Source organism: Canis lupus, chromosome 4, assembly GCF_011100685.1.
Source record: "Canis lupus familiaris isolate Mischka breed German Shepherd chromosome 4, alternate assembly UU_Cfam_GSD_1.0, whole genome shotgun sequence".
Taxonomy (NCBI): domain Eukaryota; kingdom Metazoa; phylum Chordata; class Mammalia; order Carnivora; family Canidae; genus Canis; species Canis lupus.
In genome coordinates this window covers 89518134-89532425 of record NC_049225.1, presented here as the reverse complement: position 1 = coordinate 89532425, position 14292 = coordinate 89518134, and the positions used below count along the sequence as shown (strand labels likewise).

Sequence of the window (14292 nt, the reverse complement as noted above, 5' to 3'; positions counted from 1 at the left end):
AGTGGCCTGCGGAGGTCGGGGGGCACCGGGAGGCCCAGCGGCAGCCGCTCCCCAGCCCTGCGCCGGGGACGAGAGGTGGTGCCTTTGGAGTCGGGCCCCACTGTGGCCAGTGGACTCCGGTTCCCCGAAGCGTGGGGCCGTGAACGTGGGGGCCCCACGGCTTGGAGGAACCTGCCATAAAGGTGAAGTCCCGACCGGCCCGGTGGAACAAAGGAGTAGGGTATGTGCCAGCACCTGTCCCGGCCGTAGGGAGGGCCGGTCACCACAGAGCAGTCCCCAGGGGCCCCATCCACAAACTCGCTCCCTGCAGCCTTGATCTGCTTGGTTTGCTTCGTGAGGCTTTGAGAGCACAGACACCCAAAGCTGAAATGCCCAAGGAGCTGGCCGTGGAGCTCCAGAAACCCTGACCAAGCCTCCCCTGGGACCGTGGGCCACGGCCCGGCCTGTGCTCCTGGTTTAAGAGAGCTTAGCCGCCGCGGGTGTGGCGCACGACGGCCCACAGGTCTCACAGTGTCCCCGCCTCACGCTCGTCACCTGCACAGCGAGAGGCTTCGGCCGCTACCGCCGAGGCTCCCTCCAGGGCTGGCACCCCGTGTACAGTCCCGGATTTAGAACACGCTTCGGGATCCTGCAAGTGGAAAGACAGAATCACCGCAGTCTTCCCCTCAGACGTGAACATTAGCAGCAATCCGGGATCCATTTTAACAAAATGAAGTCTACTGGGAGTCATTCCACGTGTGCGTGCTTGTCAGTGTACCAGCTTTTCGGTTTCACGTCAAAACTGGGTTTGGGGATCCCTTGGGCGCTCAGTGGCTGAGTGTCTGCCTTCGGCTCAGGGTGTGACCCCGGGGTCCTGGGATCGAGTCCCACATCGGGCTCCCTGCAGGGAGCCTGCTTCTCCTTCGGCCTGGGTCTCTGCCTCTCTCTGTCTCTCCGAATAAATAAATAACATCTTAAAAAAAAAAAAAAGAAGCCAACCTGTGGGTTTATGCAGGGAGCCTGATGTGGGACTTGATTCCAGGACCCCAGGATCTCGACCTGAGCTGAAGGCAGACACTCAGCCGCTGAGCCACCCAGACGCCCCTAAAACTGTGGGTTTCATTGAAATCAATCACATTCAAACATTGGTGCGGCCTTTGATTAGAACGGACTGTGGAACAGTCCACTGGGATAGTTCTCTGACCACTGGGATAGTTCTCTACACTCCCTTATTTAAATAGGACCTAACGCTTCAACTTGTACTCCGTGTGAAAATGAGTTTCTCCTTCCCATCGTATTGACAGCACTTCTCTGTGGCTCCGCTCCTCCTCGGCCCTGCTCGAAGGGGGACACCCAACCTAGCCGGGCGCGGGCAAACAAGACGGCCAGGACCCGAGCGCCCTCCTGCCCGCGCCCAAGAGACTCCTGTTCCTCTCGATCGCTGTGTGAAACGCCGTGTCTTGAGCTCAGAGTCACGGCGCTCACTGTGAACCCCCATGGGAGGGTCTGCAGAGGAAGGGCTCCGTTACGCACCTGCACTGAAGAGGCTGGAGGAGCCCCAGGGCCCCGCCGAGCCTGCGCGTCCCCCACACGCTCTGCTCCCTGTCTTCGGGTTAAAGCCCGGATCTCACGCCTCTATCCTGCTTCCCTGGAACTGCCTCTAACCCCACCATGCTTTAGAGCCAAGGCGGCGTGGACCTTTCTCGCCATCCGTGGCACTCGGGCTTGGCCCGTCTTCCTGCCTGGCTCGAATGTCAGCATGTGGCGTGGTGCTGGCCCGGGCATCCTCCAGCTTCCCCACTGGGAGTAGCACTGCGCAAGATGCAAGTCTGCACCCCTCCCGGGCTTTCTCCTGACATCCCAGATGAGTCACAGTATCGTCCACCCAAAAGCCTACTCCATGACACTCCTCTCCTGCACCAGCAGGGTCCCACTAGCCCCTAGCAGTTGTCCTTCCAGTCACACTCTCACGTCTGTCCCTCCTCTGCATCCTCTTTAGTCCCACTGGCTTAGCTCAGGTGCTCCTGGTCACCTAGGGCCGGATGCTACAGGAGCCTTCTCCAGGCTCATGTGTCCCCTTGGACTACAATGTAAATGACGACACCTAGGATTGCAGTGCACAACCCGTGCAACCATTCCCAGCGGCCTGCCCACCTCTCCTTACCTCCACTCAATGTCATACATTGCAGAGGACTTTTAGTGTTCATACTTGTCTTCTTCAATTAGGATAGTTGAGAGCTTTTAATCCAGGGACTGTTAAAATAAACCATGAGACAGTTCATGGTTTTGAAGCACCTGCCCCTAATCTCTTTGCGTGTCTGTAAATTATCCCAAACCACCCACAGCCACATGTTATACAGTGGGAGCAAAATTCCAAAAGGTTTACGCTTGTGACGGGTAGTTCAGATGTAGCCACAGACATGATCTACTTGGCTTTTAGCTTAATGTCATGAAGAAAACTACCCTCTTCCAAATTATCCTTTTCAACACTCTTAAAAGCAACACTTGAGTCGGGGGAGCATGGGGAGTTCGCTTTGCTTGTTTCTTCAATTCACCCGCCATGAGCTCCAGGCTCATCTGGACCACACAAGCCAATAAATACTGTGCTGATTTCACAGGTCAATACACTGGCTTTGCACAAAAAGAAAAACAAAAGCACAAAACTCAAAACGCAGGAGCTGTGACTCTTACCCCGTCTTGGCTGCTGATTAGCTCTGAGGGCTGGTGACTCTCCAAGCACACCTGCCCGCCTGCTTTCAGCAAACGCGAACTACCACAGCTTGTACCACACAGAACCGTGGCCAATTGGTCTTCAGTTCAAATACCCTTGAGTCCGGAGACCAAAACAGAATGAACGAGTTAGTATCCTCTGATTTCTGCAGAAAGCTGCCTTGCTGTAGAGGCCGGCAGCCCAGGAAGGCCTCTGTGGCCAGCTCGCTGCCCCCCAGCCCCAGACTCATGAGGACACACGCTCGCAGGCTCCTGCATCAGGTCAGCAGCGGTTTCCCGTGTCCCAGCCGGCGGCACGCCCCGCCTCAGCTGTTCTGCTTTCCCCCCACTGCTGCTGTGCTTCCAGCCACCTCCCACCCACCCCCTGCACCCTACAGCTGTGATGGTCGGAGCTACTGGATTCCACCTTCTTTGGAAAAGAGTAAACCTGGCCCCCACGGGAATCCAGGTCTGCATGCTCCCAGACGACATAATCTGGGCCTGTCTCCAGTTCCAGTTACACACGGGACACCCAGGGCAGTTTCCCAGCCCAGACCAGTACCCCCAACCTCTCACAGGGGTCCCAGAGGGGCCTAGGCCCTTAGGGTCTTCCTCCCTGCACCTTTCTCACCACCCTCTCCCTGCCTCCTCCAGACTTCCGGCCAGGTGAGTTCAGTATCACCACCCAGAAGCTTCCTCCATGTCCCATCCCTCCCTGGATCAAGTCAGGAGCAGCTCTCTCTTCCAGTAACTCTCACGTCTGTCCGTCTTCTGCATCCTTAGTCCCTCTGGCTTAGCTCAGGGACTCCTGGTCACCTAGGACAGGATGCTGCAGGAGCCTTCAGGCTCATGTGTCCCCTGGACTGTGAAGTGAATGACACCTCCTGGAGTTTTGCAGTGCACAACATGCCCAACCATTCCTGGCAGGCTACCCACCACCCCCCACTACCTCCTTGCTTTTCCAACCTGACCCTTCCTCTCACTCTAGGCATTGGGTTGCCACAAGGAGGACCTCACACTTACGTGGGTGGCAACCAGGCTGAGCTTAGGCTACACATAGTAAATAGGGCCCTACCAGAAAGGTGGATGCTGACACCCAGTGAGGAGCAGCGTCCCAGGGTGGGGACTCCTGCAGGTGCTCAGCCTCCTGCTCCAGCTGTCTTCATGCCTGGCCCACTCCAGAACCTGTCCCCTCTTTCATCCTCACCTACCAAGAGGGCATAAAAGAACAAAGAGTACTTATCATTTGTAGACATGATTTCTTTGCAGAGCAAAGCTGAGCCCTTCTCCTTCTGAGGGTTGTGTGCACGTGTGCACTGGGGGCACTGGGGGGCCTTTGATGCCTTCATCCTAGGACTCCTCAGGAGACTCTGCTCCCTGCTTCAGCTCCGGGGCCGTCAGCGATGGCTCATGGCTTTGCCACTTACCCGAGGGGGCTTCCAACTTCTCAGCGGGAATCACTTTGGCAGCATAAGATGATGGTAAGCTTTTTTTTTTAATTTACTTATTTTAGAGAGAGCACACGTACAAGACAGAGCTGGAGTGGGGGGAGGGCAGAGGGAGAAGGAGAGGGAGAACCTTAAGCAGACTCGACACAGGGCTCCATCTCCCAATCCTGAGATCACGACCTGAGCTGCAATCAAGAGTCAGACGCTCCGCCAACTGAGCCACCTGGGTGCCCCATAAGCTTTCTTCATTATCCAAGGGTGCTCAGCGAAGTCATGGAGCCCAGAGGTGAGGCCCCCCCAGGGCTGGGGAAGTGCTCCTGGTGCTTGCCTCTTGAACAGTGGAAAACAAAATCGCTGTGTGACCCGGTCCGCGGAGGCATGCATTCAGCTCACCTGTTGCAGATGCACGTGAGGTGTGTGAGAGCTGGGGACAGCTGGAGAGGGCCTGGGAGGGCTGGGCAGGGACGGTCGGGAGGCACCGGGACGGGAAGGCTGGGCCAGCTCCTCCTCGCAGCTGGGTTTGGAACCGTGCTGCCCAGAGCAGCACTCTTGGAGAAAGCGACGGCATTCACACCTTCCTCCCTGGAACACGCTAACCCAGGACACCTGTGCAGCGGCTGCCTCCCCGAGGCCGTGTTACCTCCAAGTCGCTTCTTGATGGTGAAGTTGGTCAAGCCCTCCATGAACTAACATTACCTAAGCCAGTTGTCACTTGCCATCAGAAGAGCTCAGCACAGATGTGTGGGCACCCCTCTGCGGCCTCCCCTTCTCCACGTGCCCCCTAAATCTCTGTGAAATACAGAAATGTGAACCAAAGGTACCCTCGCAGATGACAGTCTAGTTAGACAGACAGACCGCCAAAGGACGAGAGCTCCCAGAAAATGGCCTGTGAACAGCTTCTACAAACAGAAGCAGGTTCAGTCTCAGTACAGGGATGCAAACCGATGTCCAACTACCGACCAGCAGAGACCAAAAGCCGTGGTGGAGCTCGGCCGGCAGGGGCCTAAGGAGGTGGCCCCTGGTCCCCTGGAGATGCCAACCTGTGGCACCTCTTCAGGGGACACTTCGGCAACATGCCTCACGCACAGCCTCAACCAGGGAGATTAAGGTCATGGGTGAACGTGAACAGGCAAAGCAGGAAAGAAATCCGATGACTGATAAATACCTAGGAAAAATGTCCACCGCTTCCAGGATCGGAGCCAATTATACCTAGACGTCTGGGGCGCCTGGTGGCTGAGTCGCCAAGCGTCTGCCTTCGCCTCAGGTCATGATCCGGGGTCCTGGACGGAGCCGCCGTCGGGCTCCCTGCTCTGTGGGGCGTCCGTCTCCCTCTCCCCCGCCCTCCCCCTGCTCATGATCTCTCTCTCTCAAATCTAAAAACGAAACAAGAACCAAAAACTATGTCTCCCTCTCGTTCCAATATTTTTCTTGCTGAATCGTCAAAGTTAAAAATTAAATCATACCTACTATCAGTCCTACGGCTCAGGTATGTCCTGGTGAGCCTGAAAATTCTTGCAACATTTTTGGAGGGTTGTTTGGAAATATATTTTAAGAGCTTTACACATGTTGAATCTAGAAAGGCCTGAAACGATTCACCTCCAGAATGCTTATTACAGCACTACTTATGATCTCAAAGATTGAAAATATCCAGTGGCGTTAACTATATGCTTTCAAAAGATGTTTTTAAAGCCTTAATAGCGTACGGCATTCCTCGTGAGCTGGCACAGTTAGACGTTCTCATCTTCAAGGGCAGGAAGTTGAGCATGACAATGAGAATTCTGGACAAACAGATCTTGTTATTGAAAAAAAGAAAAGAAAATCCTTATGTTCTTTTAGCCCCCACCCCCACCCCCACCCCCCCGCTCCTCTTTCACAATCTCTTCTCCTCGTTCAACCCAAGAGACAAGCATGTAGGGCTTGCCACTCCTTGGGTCTTTGCTCAGGAGGGCTGTGCCACCTGAAGCAAACTCGTCTGCTTCTTTCCCCATTCCTAGGACTGACGTCAAGGTCATCCTCGGGGTGGGGGCCCCAGACGCTGAGAGGGTGGAGGTCAAGGTGGTGCCCGGGGACGCTGTCCTTTCCAGCATCTTTGGAGTCGACCTCCTTCATGGCCTTGCTCACTCCCTTCAGGGTGCTGCCCCGCCGGCTCCCAGAGACCACTTCCAGGAAGGTCCCAGGGAGGGGCGATGCTTTGCGAGCTGTACACGCTCTTCCTGGAGGACCCAGCCACCCCACTCCTGGGACAGTCCCCGTGACCCCATAGCATCCCTGGCCCTCTGCCTGTCTAGCTTGTCCAGGTTATCTCTACACCCATCTGACGTGGTGCTGGCCCTCGGGAGGCGCGATGCACCCATCGCGTGTGGAGGCACAGGCTCCTCCGACCCACGGAGCCACAGCCAGGTGCCCTGAAATACGTGTCTTTGAAAAACAAACGTGAGGTCTTCACCTGTGACCTTTCCCCTGCTGAGCAGCCTTCTGCTCAGCTGCCCTCCAGGTGGAGGAAATACCAGCAACACACAGAGTTCAGCCTATTGAGGAAGGATTCCCTGAAAGAAAACCCTCCTTTTCAAGTTTCTCATGTTCGGTCAAGTTTTCAACCCGCTGGACAGCCAGCCTCCCGAGCCACATGACTTGCTTGATTTCTCGCTTGTGGGCATCTCCTCAGTAGCCTTCATAGTGCTCGGGATGTAGGATTTACAGGGAACAGTTTCCATCCCGGGGCGGTGGACGCTACGACGTGGGATCAGGGATTCACACAGGAGATGAGAAGGCCAAAGGAGAGGCTCAGAAATGAAACCCTTAAAAGCCCACGATGGCCAATTGGTGACGCTAACGTGATAGTCACAGCTCTGTACCGGGCCCCTCTGTGAGGAAAGTCGGACCTCTCAGCCCAGTAGACAGAGGGGCCAGGGCAGTGATGAGGCTGTGGGCTTCAGCGTGAGAACCAGCCCTTCTAGGGGGAACTTCAATGCCAAGATGTATGACATTGAGTGGAGGTAAGGAGAGGTGGGCAGGCCGCTGGGAATGGTTGCACGGGTTGTGCACTGCAATCCTAGGTGTCGTCATTTACATTGTAGTCCAAGGGGACACATGAGCCTGGAGAAGGCTCCTGTAGCATCCGGCCCTAGGTGACCAGGAGCACCTGAGCTAAGCCAGTGGGACTAAAGAGGATGCAGAGGAGGGACAGACGTGAGAGTGTGACTGGAAGGACAACTGCTAGGGGCTAGTGGGACCCTGCTGGTGCAGGAGAGGAGTGTCATGGAGTAGGCTTTTGGGTGGACGATACTGTGACTCATCTGGGATGTCAGGAGAAAGCCCGGGAGGGGTGCAGACTTGCATCTTGCGCAGTGCTACTCCCAGTGGGGAAGCTGGAGGATGCCCGGGCCAGCACCACGCCACATGCTGACATTCGAGCCAGGCAGGAAGACGGGCCAAGCCCGAGTGCCACGGATGGCGAGAAAGGTCCACGCCGCCTTGGCTCTAAAGCATGGTGGGGTTAGAGGCAGTTCCAGGGAAGCAGGATAGAGGCGTGAGATCCGGGCTTTAACCCGAAGACAGGGAGCAGAGCGTGTGGGGGACGCGCAGGCTCGGCGGGGCCCTGGGGCTCCTCCAGCCTCTTCAGTGCAGGTGCGTAACGGAGCCCTTCCTCTGCAGACCCTCCCATGGGGGTTCACAGTGAGCGCCGTGACTCTGAGCTCAAGACACGGCGTTTCACACAGCGATCGAGAGGAACAGGAGTCTCTTGGGCGCGGGCAGGAGGGCGCTCGGGTCCTGGCCGTCTTGTTTGCCCGCGCCCGGCTAGGTTGGGTGTCCCCCTTCGAGCAGGGCCGAGGAGGAGCGGAGCCACAGAGAAGTGCTGTCAATACGATGGGAAGGAGAAACTCATTTTCACACGGAGTACAAGTTGAAGCGTTAGGTCCTATTTAAATAAGGGAGTGTAGAGAACTATCCCAGTGGTCAGAGAACTATCCCAGTGGACTGTTCCACAGTCCGTTCTAATCAAAGGCCGCACCAATGTTTGAATGTGATTGATTTCAATGAAACCCACAGTTTTAGGGGCGTCTGGGTGGCTCAGCGGCTGAGTGTCTGCCTTCAGCTCAGGTCGAGATCCTGGGGTCCTGGAATCAAGTCCCACATCAGGCTCCCTGCATAAACCCACAGGTTGGCTTCTTTTTTTTTTTTTTTAAGATGTTATTTATTTATTCGGAGAGACAGAGAGAGGCAGAGACCCAGGCCGAAGGAGAAGCAGGCTCCCTGCAGGGAGCCCGATGTGGGACTCGATCCCAGGACCCCGGGGTCACACCCTGAGCCGAAGGCAGACACTCAGCCACTGAGCGCCCAAGGGATCCCCAAACCCAGTTTTGACGTGAAACCGAAAAGCTGGTACACTGACAAGCACGCACACGTGGAATGACTCCCAGTAGACTTCATTTTGTTAAAATGGATCCCGGATTGCTGCTAATGTTCACGTCTGAGGGGAAGACTGCGGTGATTCTGTCTTTCCACTTGCAGGATCCCGAAGCGTGTTCTAAATCCGGGACTGTACACGGGGTGCCAGCCCTGGAGGGAGCCTCGGCGGTAGCGGCCGAAGCCTCTCGCTGTGCAGGTGACGAGCGTGAGGCGGGGACACTGTGAGACCTGTGGGCCGTCGTGCGCCACACCCGCGGCGGCTAAGCTCTCTTAAACCAGGAGCACAGGCCGGGCCGTGGCCCACGGTCCCAGGGGAGGCTTGGTCAGGGTTTCTGGAGCTCCACGGCCAGCTCCTTGGGCATTTCAGCTTTGGGTGTCTGTGCTCTCAAAGCCTCACGAAGCAAACCAAGCAGATCAAGGCTGCAGGGAGCGAGTTTGTGGATGGGGCCCCTGGGGACTGCTCTGTGGTGACCGGCCCTCCCTACGGCCGGGACAGGTGCTGGCACATACCCTACTCCTTTGTTCCACCGGGCCGGTCGGGACTTCACCTTTATGGCAGGTTCCTCCAAGCCGTGGGGCCCCCACGTTCACGGCCCCACGCTTCGGGGAACCGGAGTCCACTGGCCACAGTGGGGCCCGACTCCAAAGGCACCACCTCTCGTCCCCGGCGCAGGGCTGGGGAGCGGCTGCCGCTGGGCCTCCCGGTGCCCCCCGACCTCCGCAGGCCACTAACTTCCCCGAGGCCAGGCAGGCCGGCCTGGCTCTAGCGTTCTTTAACCTACGGAATCCACGTACACTTGCAGACACAAAAAGCACTCCTAGGTCTCGTGTGTTTCCGTGTGCACGCCCGGCTGCGCTAAGTCTTGTTGGCCAAGTGCACTCACGTTCCATGACCTCACTTAGAAAGAGGCACCGGGTAAGACCCGTGTGTAGCAGCCTGCCGGCTATAAAAGCCCGTGACTTGTGCAGACTTCAGGACCCTGGTTGATGCTACGTGAAGCAGAGGGAAAAAATCTTTCCGAGTCACCTGGACTTGGCCAACACCCTGCCAGCTGGAGGCCGAGCTCTGGTGTCCTGCTTAGAGGAGACTGCTAGGACTTCACCTCTGCCCCGAGGAAGAGAGTCCACTCAGAGCATCTCCTCTCCACTGCTTTTCCCTGCTGAGATCAGAGAGTAAGCTACACACACACCTCTCCTGACCTCTGAGTGAGGTTTGGGTTATTTTCATTACATAATAACATTTATCTCACTTTGAACATTAGTGTAGTTAATTTTAGATGTTTTGCCCTTAAAAGGCCAGGCAACAGGGCCTCTTTGTACGTTTGTCTTCAGATTGCTTCTACATCCTGTCTGATGTGTGGTTAGATCAGCTGATGAATCATGTGATGTTTTGCTGCTTCAGATGACAGAAATACAGACTCAAAATAACCAGAGAAGCATCTCAAATGTTTACTAAACACGTTGCTCAGAAAGCATGCTTTTCTATGATTCGCGGGCTTTTTATGACAGACCTGGGTGAGGGTGGCTGCCTAAGGGAGGCGGGGGCTGGTGGGTCTCAGGGAATTGGCTGCAGGTGGGACACAGTTGTCCCCACCTTCCGAAGCCCTGCCCATCGCAAGCTGGGTGACCCCAAGGGGGGCGGGACTTAGAACATGAAAGGCCCCTTGTACTGGGCTGTGCCTCACTTTGAAACCTTCATTCTCTGTTTAGGGGTCAGCTCACTTGCAAACAGGAGGCCAGAAGCTGTGGCTGGTTGGAACACGACAGCATGTGCTGTCCTGGGCACTGGCCTCTTAGAGACTGGCTGAGGTAGAAAGATTTTTTAAATACTTCTCAAGGTCTTGTAATTTAATTGCAAGATTATAAATACTATTTCTCTTACAACCACAACCTCTTGGGCTCTCCCACTTCAGTCTGAATAAAGGAAAAAAAATACAGCTGGTCAGAGAACTACTGAGTCTTTAAATTGTTTTGTTTCTAGAAACTAAGAATACCAAAAACAAACAAACAAAAAACCCTTACTCTCCTCCTCCTCCTCCTTTCCTGTAAGAAAACACCCCAAATGGGGAACAATGAGGGTAGGGAGCTGTTGAGTTGTATTTTTTAAAAATTTACTTCTTAACTCTAAGCTATCATTGAAGAACTTCCGTCGTATTTGGGAGATGTAATGACTATCCCAACCCTGAAGGAGATCCAGAAAAGGCTGCTTGTGAGGACCACGGAGCCGGACCCTGGTTGGGAAGTGCCATGGGGTCTGGAGAACTTTCAGCCTGATGGAGCTGGGCTTCGGTGGAGCCCCTCCCTCCCCGGGGCGTCCCTCCTCCTGGGCCCCTGCCCTCCGCACCTCCCAGAAGTCATTTATCGGTTGGACTCCAAGAGTTTTTGAGAACGTGCGTTTGCTACCCTACCGAAGCCTTCCTTGGCCCCACCTGGTACCACCTAAGCAGCCCTGAAAGCTGCTCTTTCCAAGGGTATCAACCATCCGTGGCCATTTCCAAAGCCAAGCCACCTGCCAGGGCTGACACAGGAAACAAAACGCAGAACGAGACGACTTCTGGAAGAAGACAGACCCAACACAGGCAGCTCGAGGCCATGCCCGGCTGCCGCCCGACGTACACCAACGGCCTTCCACTCCCAAGTCAGAGTCCCAGAGAGGCCAACGTCCAAACCTCACAGCACGTCCTGAGCCTCACGACCAACAGGTCCAACCCTCTCCCGACTTCCCTGGAGCAAGCCTTGCCTGGTTCCTTCTGCTCACGTCTTGGGCATCTGATGCCCGGGGCCACCACGCTCCAAGTGGAACAGAGCAGACGGCACCTGCATGTTTAGAACGACCTGGCGCATGACCCTCAAAAAAGCAGAGAGGCCACAGAAGCAGCTGCTCCGACCTGGGAACACCCTCAGGGTGGAAAGCCTGCTTTGAGCTGCCCCCAAGGCAGTCCTCCGCCCTCTAAAGTCACGCTGGGCTTGTCATGGTCCTTGACCCGTGGCTCTCGTAGGCAGCACGCCCTTCTCATCCTATCTGTCAGCTGAGCGACTTGCAGTTAAGAAGAAACCTGCGGGGGAAATCTTTGGTAGGCAATGTAAAAGGGGTGCTGCTCCCACCCCTGAAAGTGGGTTAGGGTGGATGCAGACAGGCCACTGTGTGTCAGGCCGCGAGTTAAGCCCAAGTGAAGGAAGTGCGGGGGGTCGGCGTGCTTCCAGGTGGAAGGTTTTGGACACGACATCTACAATGTCTGTCATCATCGTGGTCTGGGTGTGGGTGGCTTCCCGTGTCCCTTGGGCAGCCACATATTCACCGCCTGTGATGTTCACCCCCGATGGGTCCCTGAGGCCCGTGCTCTAGTTGCATCATGAGGCGTCTCTAGCTGCTCTCTCCCCATTTTTTAGAGAGAGGAAGAAGTGGCTTTCACAATTTGATCTCTGAGCTCCAGCCCCGCAAGCATGAGATAGTCACACATGTTAAAAAATACTGCTGTTTAATTTTCTAGTCATGTACTTTTAAAAAGCTGATACAATTAGATGTTTTTCCCCCCCGTCTTGTCAGATCTGCCCCTGCACCGCCTGTGAGCTCCGCGTCTTAGTTTCCAGCACTCATGATACGGAGGAAGTCTCTCCGAGGAAGCCGAGAAGTATGTCCCCACGGTGGGCACACCCAAGGTCACTTGTCCGGAGATGTGGATGCGGCCCTGTGATGTTCGTGGCTGACTTTATGCCCTCACGTTCTTTTTTGTTTTGCTTTTTAACGAGGAACAATATGGTTACACGTACTGAGAACAATGAACACACAAGGCTTGTCTGTTTTCTTTCCTTCTTTGGCCCTTCCAGTGTATGTTTGCATTCCCACTGCTGTCTAGGCCGGCTGGCCCCATTCCCACCCTTACCCATAACGAAAAATAGTTGTCTTGTCGCGTACTGATCCTTACATTTATATACAAACGACAGACTCCAAAACTGCTGTAAATAACATACAATGTTCATTGATACAATACGTCTCAACTGCAAGTCTGGGGAGCACACAAGCAATCAACCGTATTGTATTAGAGACATTTTATTGAAAATGCGAAAATAGGAAATGTATTATAGCCTAAAATAAATTACATAACATATACAGTATATATTTATATCTTTAAAATATTTTTGTGTTTAGGTTCTTTCCGTCTAGGAATTTTGACTAAATCAAGAATTTAGTGAACTGTGTCCATAATTTTTGTAAAGAAAAAAACCCGCTTTCCAAAACTTAGAAAAATAGACTGCACTACGTGGATTTCAAATGTGTCTCCCGGGGTGTCCCCGCGCCTCCGCCGTCGCTACAAAGTGTGTCGCCGCGGGGGGCCGGGCTGGGGCGGGCTGGGGCGGGCAGGGGGCGGCGCTTCCCTCCCTTTGGGACTAAGCGGACCGGGCGCGGGGCGCGGGGCGCGGGGCGCGGGGGTCGGGCCCTCCCCGGGGACGCCGAGCGGCGGCAGGTGCGGTCCGGGGCGCGGCCCGAGCCCCCGAGCCCCGAGCCCGACCCCTGCACCCCCGGGGCTCTGCAGCCCGCCCCGCCGCGCGTCCGTCCGTGTGTCCGTGAGTCCGTCCGTGTGCCCGTCCGCGTTCGCGCGGGGCCGCTGCGGGGGCGCGATCCCGGGGGGCAGCGGGGGCGCCGGGGGTGGCCGCGGGAGGGGGTCGGGGGTCGGGGGGGGCGGCCGCCGTCCTTGGGCCGCAGCGGGCGCAGATTGTCCGAGGGGAGGCGCAGCCGCGGCCCCGGGTCGGGCGGGTCGGGGGGGGGGGGGGTCACGTGGCCGCGCTGCCCCCGCCGCCCGCGGGCCCCGCGCTCAGTCGTTGTCCCCCCGCATTTCCACCACGTCCGCGCCCTCCTCCGCCGGCGGGATGTCCGTCATGGCCGAGTCCTCGCCCTCCGCCGCCGGCTCGCTCTCCAGCTTCTTTTTCTAGACCCAAGAGGACGCCTGAGTGCGGCCCGGAGCCGGGGCGGGGCAGGGAGGGGGCCCCGCGCCCCGGGGTGACCTGGCGGGCGGCTCCGGCCCATCCTGCCTCCAGGCCTCCAGGCCTCCAGGCCCGCCGCGCAGGGTGCAGGGCGCCGGCTCCCCGCTCCCCGCCCCCCCTCCCCGCGGCCTCCGCCTCCCTCCGCAGCCCCCGCCCCCTCCCCCCCTCCCTCCCCCCCTCCCCCCTCCCCCCCTCCCCCCCCCCCCCCCAGGCTGGTCTCCCCCTGCTCCCCGCGCCGGCCTTGCAGGACTCGGCCCCGCCCCGCCCCCTCCTCCGTGGGGCTCCCCTTCTCCAGGGCCCCCCCCACTCCTTGGCGTCAGCTACAAGGACTCGGTCCTCACCTCCTGCCACGCCCGGCCCCTGCCCGAGCCCATCGGCCTTCTCTCCCCTCTCATCCGCCCCAATGAACCTTTCCGTAATTATAGACACTTCTGGGCCCCGCCCCTCTTTCCTTTAATCTCACATGCAAGCAAAACCCCGACCTTGGTTGGGCCCAAACGTCTCCCAAGTTCAGCCCTTGACCTGCTGCCGCGGCTGGGGGACCACCCAGGTGAGCCCCGGCACCCATGCTCGGCCCCGCCCGTCTCCACCCCCACCCAGTCCGTCCTGCTCCCTAGTCATGGTCTTAGGACTAAACCCCTGAACAGGTGGGCGACCCTGCAGGACAACTGAGCTCCGTGCTCAGGGTGCAGAGTGCCCAGTGTGTAGGTGGGTGCGGCGCGTGGTGGGCAGCTGGGAAGACTTCCTGGAGGGGCCTGGGGCC

General features: G+C 57.0%; 1 protein-coding gene across 2 annotated transcripts in view; it reads right to left on the bottom strand.

The window, feature by feature from the left end:
- Window positions 1-13317: 13317 nt before the first annotated feature.
- Window positions 13318-14292, bottom strand: part of ANKH (ANKH inorganic pyrophosphate transport regulator) — a 115181-nt gene continuing 114206 nt past the window's right edge. For both annotated transcript variants that reach the window (XM_038535443.1, XM_038535444.1), the window contains exon 12: window positions 13318-13474. In XM_038535443.1, the coding sequence (XP_038391371.1) occupies window positions 13361-13474 (114 nt within the window). In that variant the 3' untranslated portion in view covers window positions 13318-13360. The remainder of the gene's footprint in view (window positions 13475-14292) is intronic.